The 22,738-nt window shown below is 42.2% G+C and overlaps 1 protein-coding gene across 14 annotated transcripts in view; it reads left to right on the forward strand.

The window, feature by feature from the left end:
* The first annotated feature begins 2,341 nt into the window (after positions 1 to 2,341).
* Positions 2,342 to 22,738, forward strand: part of CTXN3 (cortexin 3) — a 66,995-nt gene continuing 46,598 nt past the window's right edge. For 4 of the 14 annotated variants that reach the window (XM_042983216.1, XM_042983187.1, XM_042983206.1 and 1 more), the window contains exons 1-3: positions 2,376 to 2,602; positions 3,435 to 3,604; positions 20,630 to 20,744. In XM_042983216.1, the coding sequence (XP_042839150.1) occupies positions 3,483 to 3,604; positions 20,630 to 20,744 (237 nt within the window). In that variant the 5' untranslated portion in view covers positions 2,376 to 2,602; positions 3,435 to 3,482. The other 10 variants (XM_042983227.1, XM_042983196.1, XM_042983233.1 and 7 more) reach the window with 8 other exon arrangements.

The raw sequence follows: 22,738 nt of genomic DNA on the forward strand, positions 1-22,738 counted from the left end.
AAACCAAATCCAAAGTCATTTTAATTAGCCTGCAAAGTGTGATGTGATGCCCCCCATTCCCACACTCTGTCCATCTTCTTCTCTCATTCCCTCTGTACCTCAGACAGTTTCAGCTACCCTCTCCTTCTTCTGATCCTGGACACTCTCAGCCTGCCCTCACTTGATGCTAATTGTCCCCTTTGCAGGAAGGCTTTCCCCAAAGATACCTTCCTGGATACTTCCCTTATCTCTCAGAGATTTTTACTCATGAGAGTCAAATCATGAGACCTTTTGGATCAACCTGTATAAAAGAATACACCTGTCTAGCATACCCGATTCCTGCTCCTTTATTGCTTTTCTCTATTGTTTTTATCATCATCTATCATTAAGTATATTTTATTTGTTTTTTCCTTGTCTATCCCCCTGTGGTAAGCAGAATAACGGCCCCAAAGATGTCTGCGTTCTAATCCCTGACACCTATGAATATGATAGGCTTCATGACAAAGGGGAATTAAGACTGCAGGTAGAAATAAAATGGCTAATCATCTGACCTTGAGATGGGGAGATTATCCTGGATTAGCTGGGTGGAAGGGGGAGGCAGAAAATAAATTGGAGCAACTTGATATGACTCAGTCCCTGTTTGCTGGTTTTGGAGGTGAAAAGGAGCCATGAGCCAAGGACCACGGGCAGCTTCTGGAAGCCAGAAAAGATGAGGAAACTCTTTCCTATGGCCTCCAGAAGGCCTAGCTGACATCTTGAGTTTAGTCCAGTGAGGCTCACATCAGAATTCTGCTTACAGAACTGTAAGATATGAAATTTGTGTTGTTTTAGGCTACGAAGTTTACTGTAATTTGTTACAGCAGCACAGAAAACTGACTCATCATATGAACAAAATCACTGACTCATCCCTAATGTCCAGGTGGGACCTTGGGTCTCATGAGTGCTGTCATTTGGCCGGTGTGGAACTGATGTACAAGGCGAAGACTGGGTCATTCTCAGCCCTCTGGAGATTGGTCTGCAAGTCAGTGAGGTTCCATGAGCACAGGGAATGTCTGAGGGTGTGAATGAGCGAGGATGGGTGATGTCTGGTGTGGAGTTTCTGCCATATACTCAGAGACCTCATAGGGAAGGTGCCTACCTGTGGCATAAATGCCATCAGTGAGTCCTTGACCATTTCTTGTGTTCAAGATGCAGAATCTCTAGTGGACTCGGAAAACACTTCTGGACCCCTCTGCCTGAGTACCACCTTGTCTGCTTTAGACAAGACAGAAATGGTAGCCACAGCATCAGGGAACTTTATGTTTAGGGCTGACTGAGGCATTAAAGAAAGCTTACAAGCAAAAGTTGATTTATGAAGGCATTGCAAAAGCCTCTCCTGATTTTATCCAGAGTCCTTTTCAACTAGAGTCAGACCTCTGAGGGGTTGTAGATTGATGGGTGACTTTGCTTGTTTTTATTATGTAAAATAACAGAAGAGCCAGAAGCAATAAAACCAAAATACAAGAGAGCTTTATAAATAAACTAGAAATAACAGATACTTGAAGGATAATGTCCTCAAGCACTTTAGAAATGGCGAAAGCGCTTAGAAATGTTTAAATGAATGACTCTGAATTCATCTGGGGATGGGGGTTTCATCATTAAATTTCTTTTCTGAGTCCGTCAGCAAAAGTTTTAACTAGAGATAAAACGCAAATTGAACTCCAAGAGCATCCACCATAAATTGTTCATTGGTGTACTTCATTGAGCTATAAGCATGTTGTCTCAGTAGAAGATTTTGGTTTCCACATGACAGGAAAACGTTCCTCAGTGTGGCTTAAACAATAATGGGAATTTATGGGTTTATATAACCAAGACTCCCGAGGTAGGTCAGGCTTCGACAGAGTTGATCCAAAAGTTTACAACATGGCTGGGACTGTGCATCCGTTCCCTGCAGTTATTTCCAACATTTGTTGGTCTTTCCCTTGGACTGGCTTCTCTCACTTCTACTGGTTTCCAGAGTGGTCAGATGCCTTACTCACATTTGGTAGACGGAGACACCCCAGAACTCCTATTCAAATCCCATGGCTGGGAAATTCAAGGTTTATAACAGAGCAGAGGTCACAAAACAAGACCAATGGGTGAAATCCAGCCAGCTTTCTGATTTTGTAAATAACATTTTCCTGGAAGATAGCCATGCCCATTCAGTTACGTATGGCTGATGGCTGCTTTCACACTATAATAGCAGAGTTGACCGGTTGCCACACAGACCTTTCATCTTGCGGAACCTAAAATATTTATTGTCTGGCTATTGACAGAAGGTTGCTGACCCCCAGAGCAGAGTAATAGAAAAGAACTCCTTGAGGTCACAATTAGCCCAGAAACTGTTCTCTTCTCCTTAAGAACAGGTACTTGTTTCTTGCTATTACTCTCTTTTTCCCACCCAAGAACAGAAAGAAAATTTTTCTCCGGCAAGTACAGTGAGTAGTTTTCAAAAATCATGAGCTAGGCTTCCTGATGTCTTAGGATTTGCATGGGTCCTCGCAATACCTAATAGTAACAGCAAGAAGCTATGGTCGGAGAAACATAATTCTTGAGGATTAACACTGATTCACACCAACAGCATGCACTAGAGGTCAGATTCTGGGTAAGCCCTTTACATGTCTTAACTCCCCACAAAATCTCATGACGTGTATTCTGTAATTGTTGCCACGTTATACGTGAGGCACTGAGAGTTGAAGAAATGCCCCAGTTTATACAGCCGGGGCAGTGATCACTGAAAGCCAGGCCGTGGGACTCCAGAGTCCACACTGTCAGTCAGCACATGGGGCTGCCTCTCTGAACTGAAATTCCAACTGAACAAATGCAGAAAGAGGCTAAGAACTATTCGCACTCTGGGATGTGGCTCAGCACTAAACATGTGACATGCGCAGAACAGGAGCAAAGGGCCTTCCCATGACCAGAAGAGGAACAGAGCACAGAGGAAGTGAGGAACAGAAAATAAACATTTCCCTTAGAGGCCCCTCGCTGAAGGTTCAAGCAAGATCCTGCCGAGGAGGCTTTGGAAGGGAATGTGTGAACCACATCAGCATCAGCCAGAATGAGTGCCGTGGAACACGTACCCCAGAACTCACGCCATAGGAAAATGGGCCTCTAGTCATCTTGGTTGCAGAAATACCCACATACATACACTAACCCGCTCAGGGAGATCCCCAGTGCCAATGTTATGAAACTTTAAGAAAGTCTACAGGAAAGGTATCTGCTCATTTGACCCAGTATTTACTGAATGTATTTGACTGCTGTGTATTCTTTGCAGGTATGTCTGATGTCTGTAAATATCCCAAAGAACAAATTTTTGATCCATTTTGTTGTACAATTTAAATGTGTCATTTACATGCTTAGCAATACGATTGGTTCTATAGCCTGTAATGTGAAACCATTGCCTCTTAAGGTAACTTTCTTGGTTATTTTTTATGAAGGTAGTAAAAGAGCCCTTCTAAGTCAATTAAAATATGAATCTGAAGTAAATGGATCTCTGGGGATCAGATGGACTGACGACTGAACTCGGTGAGCTTCCTGGCCAGAAGGTGCAGTCTAAAGCCCGCTCATGGGAGGGCCTGCATCATTCTCTCATTGTCACGGTGGCATCGTAAGTAGGATTGTAATGATATACCATAATATACCAAAGAGTTAAATTGTGCAGAACAACTAAGTAGAGGATCAGAGACAGAAAAAACCCTGCAGATAGTACAAGTGATAAATTCAAAGAAATTTGAAGATGGAAGCTATTGACATGGCATGGATTAAGGCTGACAGGAGAGGGTGCATGGGAGGATGGGACACCTGATCTGGACCTTAAAGGGTCTAGTGGATGTGGGCAGTGGGGATATGATGGGAGTGGGGGTCTCACTCCAGCAGGAGCAGAGGTAGCCCGGATGTACCTAGGGCTGGGGCTGGAACATGGAGGGTGTCAGCTGTAGCTGGTGGGATATGAGAGGTGAAGTAGCTGGTGTATGGAAGACCTTAAAAATCTTGCAGAGCCATGTGGCTTAAATTCAGCTGTTAACACTGTATATTTCTGAAGATGGCCCAAGTGTGTGTCATCTGACATTGATCTTTCAGGCTAAAGCATAAAAATGGATTGGCAGGGAGGAAGCTAAGGGAGGAAGTAGAATTTCCTTATTACAGAGAAGAGCCAATTAAGGATGATTGATTTGAGTTCCATCCTTCCAAGAGGGCTAACTTCCAAATTACCAAAGTCAGAGTCATTGATGTTATTCTTTGGAAATGTCCACAGACATGGATTCTATAAGCAACTATAATTGACTGACTGTTGAATCACTATTACAACTAAGAAGATGATTTGCTTGCTTTTTTAAAAAAAAATAACATGTGTGCCTATCAAAGGACTATAACCATGTATATTATTTGTTTATCACAGTACATTTGGAAAATACAGAAAAATCCATGGAAGAAAATAAATCAAGCACAGTCAGAAATGGCTGTGTATTTTGGGACTATTTCCTGGAAACAACATGGTGGGGCCTGAGTGAGGTGATGTAGGTTCCAGCAGACATGGCAGGGCTCAGCCATCACTGAAAGGATGCAGTGAGGGGAGAGGAGCAGGAGTGGACATGTGGGGGAAGTCATGTGGGTGCTCATCTGTCTTGCTCATAAGCACATGTGAGTTAGGGTCAAAGGCTCTTGCCAGGTTTGGGCCATTTCCATGACATTTCATTCTCAAGGGCAGGTCAACTGCCATTATCTCATTAGTGTGACCCTTTCTCATGCCACCCAAATTGTGTCCATCAACCCCTGCTCTAAGGTCTAGCCCAAGTCAATAGCATGTATAAAAGAGACACTTCCACTTTCCACAAGTCTTGAAACATAATGTCTATAGTGAAAGTGTCTGAAGGAGGGTTGTATCACGTAACGCAAGACTGAAATGCCTGGAAATCTCTTTACCTGGTCCACTCTGTGAGGCCCCACCCTGCCCAGGAGTAGCTCCTTCAAAGCTCTCCCAACAGTCTACAAATCTCCGGGACATGCTGGCTTTCTCTCCAGTGCTCTAGATACTTACGCTTGCTTCCTCCTCTCCCTGATGTTTCTGGAAGTTTTCCTTTTCAGAGAACTTGTGTCTTTCTTTCTTTCTTTCTTTCTTTCTTTCTTTCTTTCTTTCTTTCTTTCTTTGTCTTTTTATCCTTCCTTCCTCCCTTCCCTTCCCTTCCCTTCCCTCTTTGAATTTATGTGAATATGAAGTGTCTCTAAGCACTTTTCTTCACTTTACCTATTGCCCTTAGAGTTCAAAGCTGAGCAGTTCAAAGATTCTTCCTTAGAAAGTTGAGGAGGTCATCAGGGAAATACAAATCAAAACCACATTGAGATACCACCTCACGCCAGTCAGAGTGGCTAAAATGAATAAATCAGGAGACTATAGATGCTGGAGAGGATGTGGAGAAACGGGAACCCTCTTGCACTGTTGGTGGGAATGCAAACTGGTGCAGCTGCTCTGGAAAACAGTGTGGAGGTTCCTCAAAAAATTAAAAATAGATCTACCCTATGACCCAGCAGTAGCACTGCTAGGAATTTACCCAAGGGATACAGGAGTGCTGATGCATAGGGGCACTTGTACCCCAATATTTATAGCAGCACTCTCAACAATAGCCAAATTATGGAAAGAGCCTAAATGTCCATCAACTGACAAATGGATAAAGAAGATGTGGTTTATATATACAACGGAATACTACTTGGCACTAAGAAAGAATGAAATCTGGCCATTTGTAGCAATGTGGATGGAACTAGAGAGTGTTATGCTAAGTGAAATAAGTCAGGCAGAGAAAGACAGATACCATATGTTTTCACTCCTATGTGGATCCTGAGAAACTCAACAGAAGACCAGCGGGGAGGAGAAGGGGGGAGAGAAAAGTTACAGAGAGGGAAGGAGGCAAAACATAAGAGACTCTTAAATACTGAGAATAAACTGAGGGTTGATGGGGGGTGGGGGAGAGGGGAAAGTGCATGATGGACATTAAGGAGGGCACCTGTTGGGATGAGCACTGGATGTTGTATGGAAATGAATTTGACAATAAATTTCATATTAAAAAAAGAAAAGAAAAGAAAAGAAAGCTGAGGAGGGCAAAAGGTAGTGAATAACTATGTTTCCATAGTCTTGTACCTGTCACAGAAACAGGTGGATGTGGTCCATATTATTAATAGGCTGGAACTCTTTAATCCAGATTATCTACAGATTAACTCCAGGCAAAGAAGATCTCTGGAAAGTAGAAAGCTGATTACTGCTAGTAAATAAGCTGACTCTAAACTCTGCTCGATGCCTGAAAAAACCTCTGACTTCAAAGTAGTTGGTTCCTTTGTTGATGTTTTCTGCCACTGAGAAGCACAGGCTTGGATACACTGATTTATAAGATGAAAAGACTCACACCAGGTCTGGGGCAACTTACTTTTCATATGGTTGTAGTTTTCTGTAAAACTTTTCAGAAACTCCTGAGTGTTATTTGAGGACTGAAATGATTACTTCTCAGCCTTAATATTCCTTCAGTCACTATTCTCATCACACCCAAAGGAGGACCATATCAGGTGCACGGTCCAGGTCCCTGTATTAGTGTTATGACAGTTAAAGATGGCTGGGTATGGTCTCACTTTTGAAAAAGTCTGTGAGTCTCTCTTGCATTGGAAGGGAAAATTTTTTTTTTAAGTTTATTCACTTTTGAGAGAGAGAGACAGAGTGTGAGCAGGGGAGGGGAAGAGAGAGAGAGAGGCAGAAACAGAATCTGAAGCAGACTCCAGGCTCTGACCTGTTAGCACAGAACCCAACGCGGGGCTTGAACTCACAAACCGCGAGATCATGACTTAGCCCAAGTCGGATGCTTAACCAACTGAGTCACCCAGGCGCCCCTATGTTGGTAGGAAAATCTTTATCTCCTATTATTTCTTAGGTGTATGGATCTGCTCTCATTTATGCCTCTCCTTGTCCCTCTGTCTGTCCTGCAGTTGTATATACTCCTAGCTGCATGTACTGATGTCTTTATTGTGGAGCTTTGCCCAGCCGCGTCTTTGTGGTTTCTTTGAGAATCTTTTGAGCACAGAATACAATCCTCCCCTTCTGCCATACAAGATGAAGTCTTGTATGACCCAAAGATGGGTCTGTGCTGTCCCAGTGGAGCCTCCAACCACAGAATAAAAGATGAGGTGCCAAATATGTTAGATCCCATTTGTTAAGGAGATGGCAGACGCTCTGTGAAATAGACCAAGAATTCAGACATTTTCTTTGCAGGCAGTTCAAAGTGCTGTTGTATTTCTCTTCTCCCTCCCTCACTCATCCCAAGTTCTGCTATGGAAAAGGGGAGGGCTTTACCCCATAAGCCAAGCGAAGGGAGCTTCGAGGGAGCACGCAAATATTGGTCTTTGTGTCTCGCACAGCCCGTCCCCAGGCTTGACTCTTTGGCTAGGTCAGCCTGGATGTGGCAGAGGAACTGGAGGGTGTGCCTCCTGGAGAGGGAAGGAGCTGGAAGGGCAGAAGTGATGGTTTCCCTGGATCAGTTCTGGGCCTCACATGAGAGAGCCAGCCTGCCCACAAGGATAGTCCGGATGAGTAAAAGGACCCTAAGGAGGTATAGACCTCTGAAGCCCAGAGGTCAACGGGGTGATAGGTGGCCAGGAAAAAGGCACCATGGCCAAAGGCTCCAGCTAGATTTTCCTAGGAACCTGTTGACATACCCACCAGAAAGAAGCCAACCTCAGATATGACCCCTACCTAAAGGGCACTGACACCAATTTATATCTGTACCTTCTCTCTCTCCTCTACCCTTGGGCCTAGTCACGGAGCAATTAGAAACAGAAATGGCGGGGGAGAGATGGGAGGACAAGAGAGAAGAGGCCCAACATTTGCCCCTCTCCTTCCTCATGGCAGAATTCCAGGGTAGAACAGACCCGGATGGAGGGATAAGGAGAGGCTTTAACTCTGAATGAGTATGGAGTTTTGTTATTCTACTAGAACAGACTGACCTCTATAATTTTCAGCTGGACTGGACCTAATAATGTGTGAAGGTAACCAGAGAACTTTTATTATGTAAGCATTATTGGAAACCAGAGACATCCCTAAAATTTTATTTCAGGATCGGGAGACAGCAGGTGAGGGAGTTTAATCGGCAGAGAAAAATAAAAGGAAATTGGTTTCTAGATCAGTTAACAAGCTCGTTCCATGACCTGAACACACATTGAGATTGTGTGGCTTTGGGGTTCCAAGGAAAAGGTCGACTGCCAATGACCGGTGATGGTATTTGACTAACTTGCATTCTCTCTGAGACAGGGTCTGTAAATTGCTTAGCAGAATGGTGCAGCAGAATCTCTATAAACAATAGTATTAGTATGGTAGTTATCTTTAATGGTTATTACAGGGCATCTGCTTTAAGACATCTCCAACTAGACTCTCAACCAGCAGCTGAAGAAGCAGAGAAATCAGGCCTCCAAAGAGATATCTCTGCAACCATCCATCCCCAGGGTAAGGAGGGGTGGGGACTCAACCAGCTGGGGCTTCCCTGGGAAAGTGGTTCAAGTGATGAGTTAGACTCCAGGGAGGTACCATACAGAAGGATTGGGCTATCTTGATTTGGAATCTCTAGTTCATAGTCAGTGGTGGCTCAAATTATTAACCTGTCTGAACTTCAGTTTTCTCATGCTTAAAAATCCCAAAATAATGAGTACCTACTCTAGGGGGATTAATACCTACTTAACTGGGTTGTTGTGGTACATTGTGGATATTCCATTTATTTGCTTCTTTCTCCTTCACTTAGCTGTGTGTCTCTTTTAATTCTTAATACCCAGCATTCTTGAACTTTCCTGCTCTGTGCCCTGTTTGCTCTACTTATTTGGGAAAGTAGTCTAGTAAACTAATCTCTAATGGTAGAAAAGAGTGGCAACTGCTTAGACTGGAGTTTACCTTTTAACAGAAGTATGTGGAAGATGAAAAGTAGAGAAGAAATCTCAGATCCTGAACTTTCCCACTGGTGTCACCCTGATGGCACAGGGTTAGGGTTTGGAAGGCCCACATTAAGTACCCCCACGAGGCTGGTGCTCCACTGATGGCAAAACCACCTTTTTCCCAATGTGGGAATTTAGCTCTTACTTACAGTTGATGACAGCTGCCTCTTCTGTAAGCCTCTGAGCCTGGCACTGAGCTGGGAGCCTTGCGTCAGGATCTTCCTGCATCTTTGCAACATCCAGAGGGGAGGTAGGGTTGCCTCAGAGAGGTACCTATTCAAACCTGAAACCAGACAGACTTCAAAGTAGTCCTTCAACCCTGTCACAACCCCATGAAAAGACGGTACTGGAGTGATTCAAGAAATACACGTATGGGTGGGGAAAGCAAAAAGGTGAAAGCTTTGCAAAGAGGAGCAGAGGGGGCTGGGGAAAAAGACGAAAAGTCCCAAACTTAAAATGCTTGAGATTGTCCTTGAACTCATTATCTTCCTTCCTTGTGAGCTAATACCCATTTCTGTTGGATCAGCACACAAGCTACTTTCCACAAATCTGCCAGGTACTCGACCGGTGACAAGAGGTCAAAGCGTAATGCATGCACACACCCTTTAATCTGGAGCTGGCATTTGGTGGAGTTTGAGGGGACTTAACTTTAATTAATTGACTCCTTAGGAATAGAGCTGACAGTTTTCCCCTCATGGATTTAAGAAAGTTGACATTTTTTCCTCAAAGAACTCTACAGTGCTCTAAATCCCTGGGCCTGTGGAGAAGGCTATTATAAAATAGACATCTTCTCTTTTAGAGGGTCTCTCTCTTCACACAGCAAACACGGTGTTACTCATCTGTGTGGGAAAGTGTAGGTCCTAAAGGAAAATCAAAAGGATATTTGGTGATGAAGCAAGGGCAAAATGAAAATATCATAACTGAGGGGTGGCCCCGGAACATTCCGCCTCCTCGTCATCAGGAAGCTTTTAGGTGGCTTCTCCCTGTGTCCAAGGGAGAAGCACTGAAGTAAGACAGGGCAAAAGCTAATGAGCTCTTGGGGATGAGGAACCAGCAACAGAGGCCTCCAGAGCTGGCGTTGATGGAGCGTAGCTCCCTCAGTGGGCACAGCACCAGCTTTGATGTGGCTTTGCTGGGAACCACCAGTGGCTTTGTCATATGCTAGGACCTGGCCAGGTGGGAGGCAGTGTGGCACGCTGGTGTTGCAGGCATTGATGTTGCTGACTGACGACGGGTTGCAGTTGGAACTAGGGCTTTGGATCAGCCACAACAAGAGAAAGTTTCGTGGTGAACAGCCAGAAAGAGCTGTGATTGTTGAGAGAAGCAAAACCTGAATATTCAAAGAAGTGTTTCACCAAACATGTGTAGGAACCCCTGAGAATTCCCACAGGTGTCATGCTACATTTTGAGGGGAGAGGTACTCGAGTTCCCACAGACCTAGTGGAGCTGAATCAGAGAAGTGTGTAATAATGTTATTTTAAGACTCCTGCTACTTACTCCTGGTTGATGCGTTATGGGGAATCAAGTCTGTGTGTGTTGGGATAGTGGGTCTATATTGTTGATGGCAGGCCATGAATCCTGGTAGGTCAGGAAGTTGGTGGGCCCTGGAGTAGGAGGATGGAGAGATCTAATGTGCTTGTTGACCTTCCCTTGGCTTTACGGAGGCTGGACTGTCGTCAGCGCCACCGATTCGATAGATCCTGGCCTATCACCATGCGTGTAGTAAAGCAGAACTGGGCACTCATTTTCCAAGGAGTGTTTCCTAATTAAGCCATAGTAGTAAGTGCCGTTTGGGTGGAGGATGCAATCCTGGGAAGAACATGTATTGGAAGTTGGACACCTCTGCCCCAGCTGCTTTACCATCTTGAGTGACCTTGGGATAGTGACAGAGTTTGTGTGTGGGGTGGGGAACTGTGTCTCTATAAAGCTATAGGTCTGAGAGCAATCTCAGCGAAATGAGACACGAATGCTGCTCTTCCATGAATGGGGAGAAACTCCTATCAGGTCAGCATTGGCAGATGTGCTATGATTTCTCCAGCAGACAAAGACTGCATTGGCACAGAGGCAATAAAATCACTACAGCTGAAGAGAGCCAACTACTTGACTGATTGCTGTAGATGAATGTTTGTATTCCCCCAAAATTCATATCTTGAAATCCTAACTGCCAATGTGGTAATAGTTGGAGGTGGGGGCCTTTGAGCGGTGATTCATTCCCTTATAATAGAGACCTCTGAAAGCTCCCTTGATATATCCACCATGTAAGGACACAGCAAGAAGACAGCCTTCTATGAACCAGGAAGAGAGCCCTCACCAGACACCAAATCTACCAGGGCCTTGAGCTTGGAATTCTCAGCCTATGAGAAACAAGTGTACCTATGTATGTATGTGTATATGTATGTATGTATTTGAGAGACAACGAGAGAGAGGGAGAGAGAGAAAGCATATGCAAGCAGGGGCACAGGGAGAGAGAAAGAGAATCTCAGGCAGACTCCATGCTCAGCACAGACACCGATGCGGGGCTCAATCCCATGACCCTGGGCCAAAATCAAGAGTCAGACAGTCAACCAACTGAGTCACCCATCCACCTAAATAAGTGTTTATGTTTTAAGCCATACAGTCTATGCTATTTTTCTTACAACAGCTTGATCAGACTAAGACTCTGAACAAGGAGGGTGTTCTATTTTCTCTCCTGGAAGAGTTGGTCATCAAAACTGGCCCATTGGACTCATCAAATGCCTCTGAATCTTGGGACTTCTTTGGGAAAGAAAGACCACAGGAGTGGAAGAAATACTTTCCCCCACAGGTGGATTGGGGGGTTAGGGAAACTTAATTTGAATATTAAAAAGAATGGCACCTTATTTTGGTTCCCTAGTTAGTAATGTAGGACAGACAATTCCGTATTACACTGTGCAGATTGTTGGGAAGCCAAAAAATTGGTGTTCCCATTCAATGGCCACTTGTTTTTAGTGGTGATATAATGGCTTCAAGAAAACTTTGAAAAACTGGAGAAATCAGTAGTCCCTGCTGGAAGACAGGCTCATGTAAAGCTATGGAAGAACCTGCAAACACAGGATAGACAAGTAAGAAAATAAGCCCGAAGCTTGTCTTCATGAATTAGTTATAAATGCCTAAAGTGGAAACTAGAACCTGGTTTGAAAAATAAGTAAGTCCTGTGGTTTGAATCATTGAGCTGTCTCCATACCATCAGATTCTAGCAATGATCTCTGAATTCCATCTTTCTCTTCACAGTCTTTGTGAAATGATGAATCATTTCTGGAAAAAGACACTTGGATAAAATAAGAGATGAAACAACAAATAAGAACATGAAATATTTGCTTTCAGGAAAAATGGAACAAATCTCATAAGCACCTTCAAATCTCATAAGCTTTTCTGTAAAAAGTCTTCTTTCTTCAACAGTCATAGCAGAATTCTATCTAAATTCTGCCGTGTATCAAAGACCACGACTTAGGAATGGGTGTGGTCTTGTTTCAAGTGTTTCATTGCTAATGGCTTCATTTTTAACATTCTACAGACACATCATAGAGTGAAAGCTTCCCAAACCAGAATAGGTTTTGGGCAAGCAAATTAGATCATGCCCAGCAAGGATCAGTGTGAGTACAAGATGCCTTAAAGACTGGCAGGGAAACCATTTTAGAGTACAGGTAAGAGTCAGTTGATTAGAAATTTTGTTCATGTCATTGTGAGAATCAGTGAATCTTTAATTATTATTGCTGTCTACTGAGAAAACCAGGGAATTACAGTACCTTAGAGCCTGACTTCACCTTCCTTTTCCATGGTAATTAACCCTTGACTAAGTCTGGTCTTGGTTCAGGTTATCTGGAGACTGTCCTTGAAATGGAGATTCGTGTGTAGTAGTTTATTGAGGCAGACGTTCAGGCATAATACCTGTAAGGTAGTGAGGGAAGCAAGACTGAGCCAGGGAAGAAGTTGGATGGATACAGTTGCAACCAAAATCTTTAACCTACCCACCAAGGAACTCTGGAGCTGTGACGACCCTTCTGTGTGGCCAGAATTAATGCAAGGAGGCCAGAGCTTCATATCCTGAGCCAACCAGTATTGGATGTGGGCTGTCCTTTGGCTGAGGACAATTCCTGGAAGAGGACACAGCTATGAGCCCTCAGCAGACAATATTCCTCTCACCTTGGGGAATGAGTTCTTTGGTTCTAAATGGGGTGCAGAGAAATGGAGGCAGAATCTCATCACTATGCTATATAGATCTATTGCAAGGCCCCTTATTGAACAGGTCTCTAAAGAAAGGGAGAAGATAGTCTTCTTTCTGTTATCTAAAACTGTGTAACCTATTATCCCAAAACATAGTAGCTTAACACAACATAAATAATTTATTATTGCTCCTGGTTTCTATGGGTCAGGAATTCATAAATGGCTTGACTGGCAGAGGTGGGAGGGAGTAGGCTCCACCTCAGGTTTCTTGTGTGAGTGTGGTCAGAGAGTGGGGGTTGGTCAGGCACCACTCTCTTTGCATGCAGAATCGGGGCCCCACCGTGAGGGCTCTTTGGCCAAATTTGGCCTTCCTCACAGTATGGCTTCCCGGTACTTCTTACTGACATAGAGGCTTGGGGTTCCAGGAATGATTCTTCCAAGAGGGACTGGAAGACAGTGCGTTGTATTTTCTGACCTAGCCCCTGAGGTCACGTGGCATAACGTCTTCCACATTTGATTGGTGAGAGGCCCACCCAGTTTCAAGTGAAAGAGACATAGATTCCCACCTCTGGATAGGAAGCAGTAAGATCTGTAAGATCAGGTAAGGAGGGGACATTTTTGTGAATAATATAAAAGCTATAAAGCTTATATTTTCTGACAGTAATAAATTCATTGCAAAAGGGTTTTACGATAGTGGTATAACTCAAATCCTTTTTTTTTTTTTAACTACTCAATGTGTTAAGTTCAGCCTAGAATATTCTGTCAGTTGTAAGAAACTAGACATTGGCAGATATCAAATCCAGCATTATCATCTTCCATCAAGCACTGTATACAGGAGTATAGGAGACATTGGCTAAACCAGGTTATTCCTGTGTCACAAAAGCCAGCTGAGTGAATTCTACATCAGTTTTTATCCATTATCACCCTGTATTTTTACGTATCACAATGCACAGACTCCAGTCAATCTTCATTTTTTGCGGTTATGTTAGGAATTCATGAGATCAGTACCCATGTTTTCAATACTTTGAACCTGTACTAGGACCACAGAAATACTTTGACTCCCACTTGTCTTACTTGGTTGAAGAAACATGGTCACCACCATGGGAACTGGGACCTCATATTTAGATTCCAAAGTGACATAAACTTTGAAATCAGACAAATTATGTTAGCTCTGACCAGGACAGACTCTTGGATTCCGATCAATGGTAATACGTTTGTCTTTCTGAAATTTCTTTGATATTTCCCAGGAGGAACACAGAAGTACCTCTGAGTGATGCACACAAAAACCAGTCATTGTGCCTCAGAAGGGCAGCTCTGTGGGGATGGCATTCAGACACTTTCAACATCTCTGTCATTGTCTCTGATCTCTTTCAATGCTGTTCTGAGTGACCAGGATTACCAAAGGGGTGAAACAATTGAGGCAGGCACACAATCAGCATTTGTCTCCGGGGAACAAAAAGATTTGTTTTAGATTAGGAATCCACCAAATCATGCTTTTCCAAAAACTTGTGAACTGTCTTACTATAACATCTATTGTTTTAGATAGGAAAGGCTTTTTAGCATACAATATGTTGCCGACAAGTGTACAATGTACAATTTAGATGATAATAAACAAGGCTCCAAATCCTTTTATGGTGCAGAGCATTTTTTTAGGCAGCATTTGGCAGTATAATCGATGTTGTTTTCACAACTTAAAGTAAAAAGCATTTGATGCAAAACCGCTGTTGCAGAATGACATTGTATTTTAGTGCTTTCTCCAAAAATGAACATCGTTAAAAATAACTTTTAAAAGAAATGATTAAAACCCCAAAGATATAAACTTACCTTAAAGTAGTTAAATGATGGATATCTGTATATTTTAATCTACATCCCGAATTTGGAGATAATGAAATGAAAAGCAAAGAATATTCGTGGTTGGACAAATAATTACATATTTTATTTTCTAAAGAGAGGCTTTTTCAAGTCTTTATCTCTTTGAGGCTGGAGTGACTGGTTGGAAGATGGGCTTGCATATTTATTTGAAAACCTTCAGGGCTGTTCTCCGTTCAGCTTCCATTTGGCCCCAAGTCAGGGGCTCTCTGACTAGAGTTGCTGCATTGTTACTCAAAATGCTTACAAACACAACAAAGGGTAAGGCTTGGGAACCTTTTAAATTGCTGAATATCATCAGCAGGGCAAGTAAAATGTTTTGGGTGCTTCCCACAATACCTTTAAAGCTCCCTGAGGGGAAGGGGGACATGGAAAGAGACTACAGGATGGGAAAGAAAGAGGAGACAAATGGTTCCCTGCTAGACATGGCTAGTTGTCGCCATCTGGGGAGTGACTTAAGAACTCTTTACTGTGAGTGTGTGTGTGCATGCCTGTGTGTGTGTGTGTGTGTGTGCGCGCGCGCACGCATGCTGAAGGTATAGATTTAAGCTTGGTCATTATTGCTCAGGAGATCACTATGAAGAAGATTGGTATGGCACATACATACATTTTTATTTTTACTTTTTAAAGTTTATTTATTAGAGAGGGGGGAGGGGCAGAAAGAGAGAGGGGGAGAGAGAATTCCAAGGAGGCTACAAGCTATCAACATGGACTCCAATACGGGGCTTGAACTCACAAACTGTAAGATCATGACATGACCAGAAATGAAATTGAGAGTTGGATGCTTAACTGACTGAGGCATCCAGTTGCCCCCATTTTTATTTTTAATATTAAAAATAAAAGGCCTCAGTGAGCTTGGATAATAAGGCTGGGGCTATAGATGCCAGCTCAGGGAACCCAGATCTGTCTTCTTAGATTCACCCTGGTCAGGGAGGCACCTCTTCCCTATTAACAATGATCAGGGTAAGGGTTTCCCCTTTTTTCTTTCTTTACCGGTGAACTCCTAAGGGATTCTGAGGAAATGACCTTGAATGGTCTCTCAAAAGAAGATGGCAGGTGGTTCTGTTCTCTGTTTTTCAACCTCTGTCCTTTGCTCTCCTCAGACACTCTGAAATTTGTCACTTTTGTCATTTTCATTTTCAGAAAGTGACAGTTCCCTGGAGATTTTTCACTCCACATCATCTCCTGACCTTTCTCTGAGAGGTTGTTTCTCATTTTGCTGCCAGCTTGCTGCATGGCCCTTTTTTATTTGCAAGTTTTTAGGGTGAATACTTTCTTGTGTGAACTTTCTGTACCTCAGGCTGTATTTTACACTGGGGCCAACTGTCCCTGGTAAAAAAATAAAATAAAGAGAGAGAAACTTACAACACGGATAGGATGAAACACTGACCTAGGTTTTCCTGCAAACTCTTGAATTCTACCATTTGGACTTTCATATCTCAAATCTTAGGCAAATTTGACTTTTCATGATTTCTCTTTATGTTTTGTAAGCACTTTCATGGAAACCGAAGAGATAGCTGCTTCAAACTAAAGAGTCTGACATTCTCTTAATGTCCTTTTCTCCTTAAACTTGTGTGTGTGTGTGTGTGTGTGTGTGTGATACGAAAGCCTAACATTAATAGATGATCGAAACCATGTGCATTTATATTTTACCCAACCTAGTTTGAAGCATCACTAATATAAGTGAGTAAGATACTAAGGAAGAGTCCTTCATTTAGGGATAAATTCTAACATAAGAAGGGAGAAAAAGAGTTTGGAGAGTATATGTTCCTGACAGCACAAAATTGTTCTTGAAGTTTTAATGATGGAGAAAATATTTGACAGGTTTTGATTTAAAATAGCGAAATCACCTTACTTGTGGAAATGTGGTTGATTTGTATTTCAGCTGAATTACCTGATTCATTCCAAAGTAAACAGCAAAATATGTATTAAGTATGGGGAAAAAAAAACCCTAGCAATATAATGTATGTATAAGGAAGAAAAGCTCAATGAGTCCCTTCCTTCTTGTTTTAGAAACTTCTATGCAGACCAAGGTAAGCAAAGATAAGTCAGAGGAATTCTGAAAATTAGGACACTACTCAAGGAAGCCTGACTTACATATAAAACTTCAGTTTATATATGTTCTGGTAAGTACAGTTCCTGTACTTATCCAGTTTGGAATGTATTCTTACCTCTCTAAAATTTTTACTTCTCTGAAATCATCTACTTTGCCTGAGATGTTATGTCAAAACATTTTTCCATCATGGGATTTTTCAGATTATTTGGGTGAGTAAGGGCATTTTTCATCCTCCATTTTCTGCTCTTAAGTGAGTAGCAACTGGCAAAAAGGGCCCAGGCTAAGGCCTTTTTGGTTTGGAAAAGTGGGGATGGGGGTGGGAACCCTGTAACTGTTCTAAGAATCAAATATATTCACCCAAAGTAAAAGTGATAGAAGCGGTTTCCTCTCTTTATTTTCATTCATTCTTTTAGGAGCTTGGTAAACGTATTAGTTTCTTATTGCTGCTGTGATCAATTACCACAAACCCAGTGACTAAAACAACACAGGGTTATTCTCTACTCTTCAGGAAGTCAGAACATTGTCATTGGGCCAGCCTCAAGGTTTTGATCAGGCTGTTTCCTGCTGGAAGCTTGAAGGGGAGAATCCCTTTCCTTGCCTTTTTCAGCTCCTTCTCTGCTGCCTGCTTTCCTTGCTCACGGCTCCTTCCCCCACCTTCACAGCAAGAGGCAGAACATCTTATTTCCTCTCTGACTCTTGCTTACAGCTTCTCTCTCTGACTTTGACTCCTCTGGTGCCTCTTTGGTGAGGACCCTTGTGATTTCTGGGCACAACGGGGTAGTAAGGATAACCTGCCCATATCAAGGTCCTTAACGTAATCACATCGGCTAAGTCTATTTTGCTACGTAAGGTTATACGTTCCCAGGTTCTGGAGGTTAGAACGCAGACACCTTTGAGGGGCCATTATGTATCCCATTCTGTACCCCACAATAAACAAATACTGTCTTTTCTTTTCTCGCTGGGCTTACTTTTGAACACGAGGGCAGCAGGATGCCTTAGAGTTATCAGGCACTCTTCTCATAACTGAGGAGAAGAAGTTTAAGCTGCAGCCACTGTTATGATTTTAATATTTACACCATCTTGTCTCACAGGGGGGTCTCTCTGCTGAAGGTTTATTTATAGAATCTGAGCTTAGGAGCTTCGCTCTTAAACCTATACCGCTGTTTGTAAAAGAGAATGAGGGCAGGAATATCTAGATGCTGTGAAATAAATTTTAGGAGTGCTTTACTTTTTTGGATTCCTTCCCAGCAAAAACATTTTCCATTTTCCCTTTCCCATTTATAGTCTGTGCCATTTTGAAAATGACCTGTCAGGACTTCTAGAGGCTGGCCAATGAGTTTCAAATATTCTTATTGATGGGCTAGATTAATTTTTACACCAAGATTTTTTCCAAAAGCATTAAATCAAGATGCAGGTACTTCAGTCATCTGTTCAGGTTTCACTCAGGTACCACATTTGATGTTGATTTTGTATTCAGAAAAGGGGGGGGGGGCATTCAATGAAAGGGTTCCTTGAAGCAAGATGGGGACAAAAGAATTCCCAAGATTCTGGCAAACAGCAATGAAGGTTAGAGTGGTCCACAAAGGGCAAAATAGGCTGAATGGTCACAGTCAGAGAACTATACCCCAGACTGGCACAGGAGATGACCCCATACACTCAAGGTTATTTCAGAAGCGCGGGGGTGGGGGGTGTCAAGAAACACCTTCAGCCATCACTGCCCCGCAGTCTCCCAAAGGTAAATCTATGGGTGTAACTTCTAGGTTTTTCATTCAGTTCCAGAGCAGCCCCTATGCTGGAGTTTCATTCTGCTGATATGGACTTCCATAGGGCATTGGAAGTACTCTCCTTCCCCAGCCGGATTCTCTGTGGAATCATAACACGGGGAGCTGCCGAAGGTTCTAGAGTAAGGGTAAAGACCAGAAGAGCTTCTATTAAGTGCCCATCTTTGATATCACTCATCAAGTTGCCAAAGATGTCTTTATCCCCACTGAGTGTTATCACAGTTTTTGTCGTAAGGAAATAAGCCCTGGAAAGGCCTCTGTTAGGATTTTTAAATCTCAATAAATCTGTCTGCATTTCGATTTAATAAAAAAAAAATTCAAATTAGTCATCAAAATGCCAACCAAGCCAGTTATCATAAATACTAATCTGAAAGTTTATTTAAGGTAAGTAAGATTTTTTTTTTTAACCCTTCAGCTTATAAAGTGACTCAGGGATATGATTTTCAAGAAGTCAGGAATGTGTTTTCCTTGTAGTAAAGTACCCATTTTTCTTGAAAAACATCAATATTTTTAAATGTCTGTCTATAAATTAGTTCACACAGACAGTCTTATTTCATTTTTAGTTAATCTAAGAATTGGATTTTTAAAAAATATTTACTTATTTTTGAAAGAGAGAGAGAGACAGAGAGCGTGAGCAGGGGAGGGGCAGAGAGAGAGGGAGACACTGAATCCGAAGCAGGCTCCAGGCTCTGAGCTGTCAGCACAGAACCCTATGCAGGGCTTGACCTCATGAACCACGAGATCATGATCTGAGCTGAAGTTGGACACTTAACTGACTGAGCCACCCAGGGGCACCTAAGAATTAGATTTTACTTGTTATCATGGGTATTTGCTAATTGCTTATGAAAGTGCAAATATCAGGGGCTCCTGGGTGGCTTCATTGGTTGAGCCTCCGATTTTGGCTCAGGTCATGATCTCGCAGTCTGTGAGTTCGAGCCCCATGTCGGGCTCTGTGCTGACGGCTCAGAGCCTGGAACCTGCTTCGGATTCTGTGTCTCCCTCTCTCTCTGCCCCTCCCCTGCTCGCCCTCTGTCTCTGACTCTCAAAAATAAATAAATATTAAAAAAAAAATTTTAAGTGCAAATATTAAATTCATGCCTTCCGTAACAAAACAAAACACTTTTTTTGTTGTTGCAATCCACAGTAAGAGGTACATTTTACACTGTATCCAAAGATATACATAGTATACATACACATTTACATAGTTTTGAAACAAAATTTAATGAAAACTAATTTCCCTTCTTGTAGCTGTACTGTGATATTTCTATTTTATTCTGTTTCTTTAAGAAACTACTTGTTATGACCCACTAAATGGATTTCATGACCAGCAGTATGAAAACCACTGTGTTATGAAATGATACAAAAACCTATTTCGAGTTAGAAACAACAAAACAAAACAAAACAAAACAAAAACACATGATCCTGAGCAAGTGAAATGAATTATTGGAAACATTGTATTATAAAAAGATTAAAAGTTAAATCCTTGAATCAAGAAGATTATGGTTGAAATGTTTTTGTTAAACTTATTTTTGTTTGATTTATAATGACTTCTGAAAGAATGATATTGAGTGACCCAGACTATCATAAAGATAATTATTTTTTTAAAAACTGCAGCGGTGGTTTTGCCCCGCCCACATTGTTGATATGGTTTCCTCTGGAATCTGTTGTACTGCTTATAAACACCTGTGGTTCCATTTTTAGCATGAGGATTCCATCCAGAATGTCCTACCGAGGTAAATGCATGTATCTAAGGGAATCAAATGTTACTATGTTTTTTCTTTGTGACCAGCAACCCCTGTCTCCCTCCCCAAAAGAAGTTACAAGGTCTGAGTATTTTTATTCTGGAAAAATACCAAGATTGTCAGCGCTCTATTGGGTCAGAGGAGAAGACACGACTGGGAAAGGTAAGGTTTAGACGAATGAAAGATGGAGTTTACTTTTGCAGGAGACCTGAATGGGTGTCTAGAAAAGCGTGGAATGACCATCTTGAGAACCTGAAGCCCAGAAAAGATTAAGATGCTTTTTTATTCTAGAATTCAAATGGAAAATAAGACTAAACTGGGAAATAAGCATAACAAACCAGTTGACTTCTTATTTTTCCAAAGGTGAGTACTTCAGTGCCATCAATATCTATAATCATTTCAAGGTTTTTCTCAACCTCTTTGATGCCTCTGATTTGGAAGTGCCCCAGGCACATCCTCATTATCCTGCCTGCTGCCTGCCCCAGCTGCTTCCGGAAAGAAGTGAGGTTTGTAACTGTAGTTTGGTGGTTGGTGGCCCATGGGTATTTTGTAACCATGTATAAGGCATTTCTGCCGGAGAGACCAGATTTTTCTTACCTTACTCCTCGGGCACATTTTTACTGAATATAAATAACTTCAATTCATCTTCACTTTTATATTGCCTTAGTTGCTGCTTCTAAATGCATTTCACATCAACTGAAGAGTTTTCTAAATGGGTGACCTTCACATCCTTGTACGGGAGAAAATACAAAATGAGACCTGGGATTACCATTTTAAATGGAATTGCTATAGTAGAGAGAAAAATAGCTCCTCGGGGCCCTTGAAGCTGAGTTGATTAGTCACAAAGAGCTAGAGGCAGAACACATCTCCTCCTGCTATTTTAGCTGAATTTCTTGACTGGTTTTTAGGTTCTAGGCTTTAAAATGGAAATCCCCAAAGCAAAGAATGGTGTGTGAAGAATGAGAACATTTGTTCAGCGTCTGGGCCTTCAGATCTGCACTCATTCACGTGGCCCAACAATACCATCCATTCTTTTGCCAAATAGTCATTGAGCACTACCTATGTGCCCGGTTTTTATACACACACACACACACACACCCACGCACACTCACGCACGCACACACACCACCTATATCTTACATAGGTATATAAGTATCTTTCAGAAAGTGCTAGAGAAAACAACAGTATATCGAAAGAGGAAGAAGAGTGTGGTAGGCAGGCAAGATCGCTCAATTAGGGTGACCTGTGACCAGAATCCTAAAGTAAATGAGAAGAAAGGTAAACGCGTGTAAACCCACATGTGGGAGCTGCTTGGCATGTTTAAGGAACAGCAGGACGGTCCAAGTATCTGGAGCTGAGTGAGTGAGTAGTATGTGATGAGGCCACAGAGATAAGGCCTTAACCTCCTTCTCTTCCTCCTCCCTCCCTTCATCCTTCCTTCCTTCCTGCTGTGTATTCATTTGCCCTACAGTTAGATTCATTTGTTTCCATTTGCTTCCAGTGTCAATTTTATTTTTCTGTTCATATTGATTCAATTCCATTTTCAACTAGGTAGGATATTGAGATGCTTTCGAAACCCAAAACCATGCAAACTGATATACTCCGAGAAATGTCGCCCCCTCCTGTCTCCCTTTACCATCCCTGCCTTATGGACCACCAGCTTCATTATTTTCTGGGTTTTTATTATTCCTGTGTGTTTTGTTTGTTTGATTTTTTTTTTGGGGGGGGGTAAGGATAAGAAAACAGGTGCATATTTTCTTATTTTCTCTTCTTTGTTATGAAAATTTTGGCATTTTAAATATGGTCTTTTGTACTTTGCTTTTTTTCCACTTGCTAATATCTCCTGGAAATCACAGTTGAATAGACTCCCACCGGGTGTAGCACAATAGTTTATCTGATTAATCTCCTACTTGAACATTTAGGAAGTTACCAGCGTTTTACAATTATAAGCAATGCTGAAAACGAGTAACTCTGTGCATATTTTGTATCGATGAATGTGTATCTTCAGGATACATCCCCAGAAGTGAGACCTGCTGGGTCAACAGCAAATCCATTTGTAATTTTGTTACTTGTCCTCCATTGGGGTGATATCATTTTATGTTCCCAGGAGCAATGTATGAGAGTGCCTGTTTCCCCAAGGCCTTACCAAGAGACTG

Source organism: Panthera tigris, chromosome A1, assembly GCF_018350195.1.
Source record: "Panthera tigris isolate Pti1 chromosome A1, P.tigris_Pti1_mat1.1, whole genome shotgun sequence".
NCBI classification, from domain to species: domain Eukaryota; kingdom Metazoa; phylum Chordata; class Mammalia; order Carnivora; family Felidae; genus Panthera; species Panthera tigris.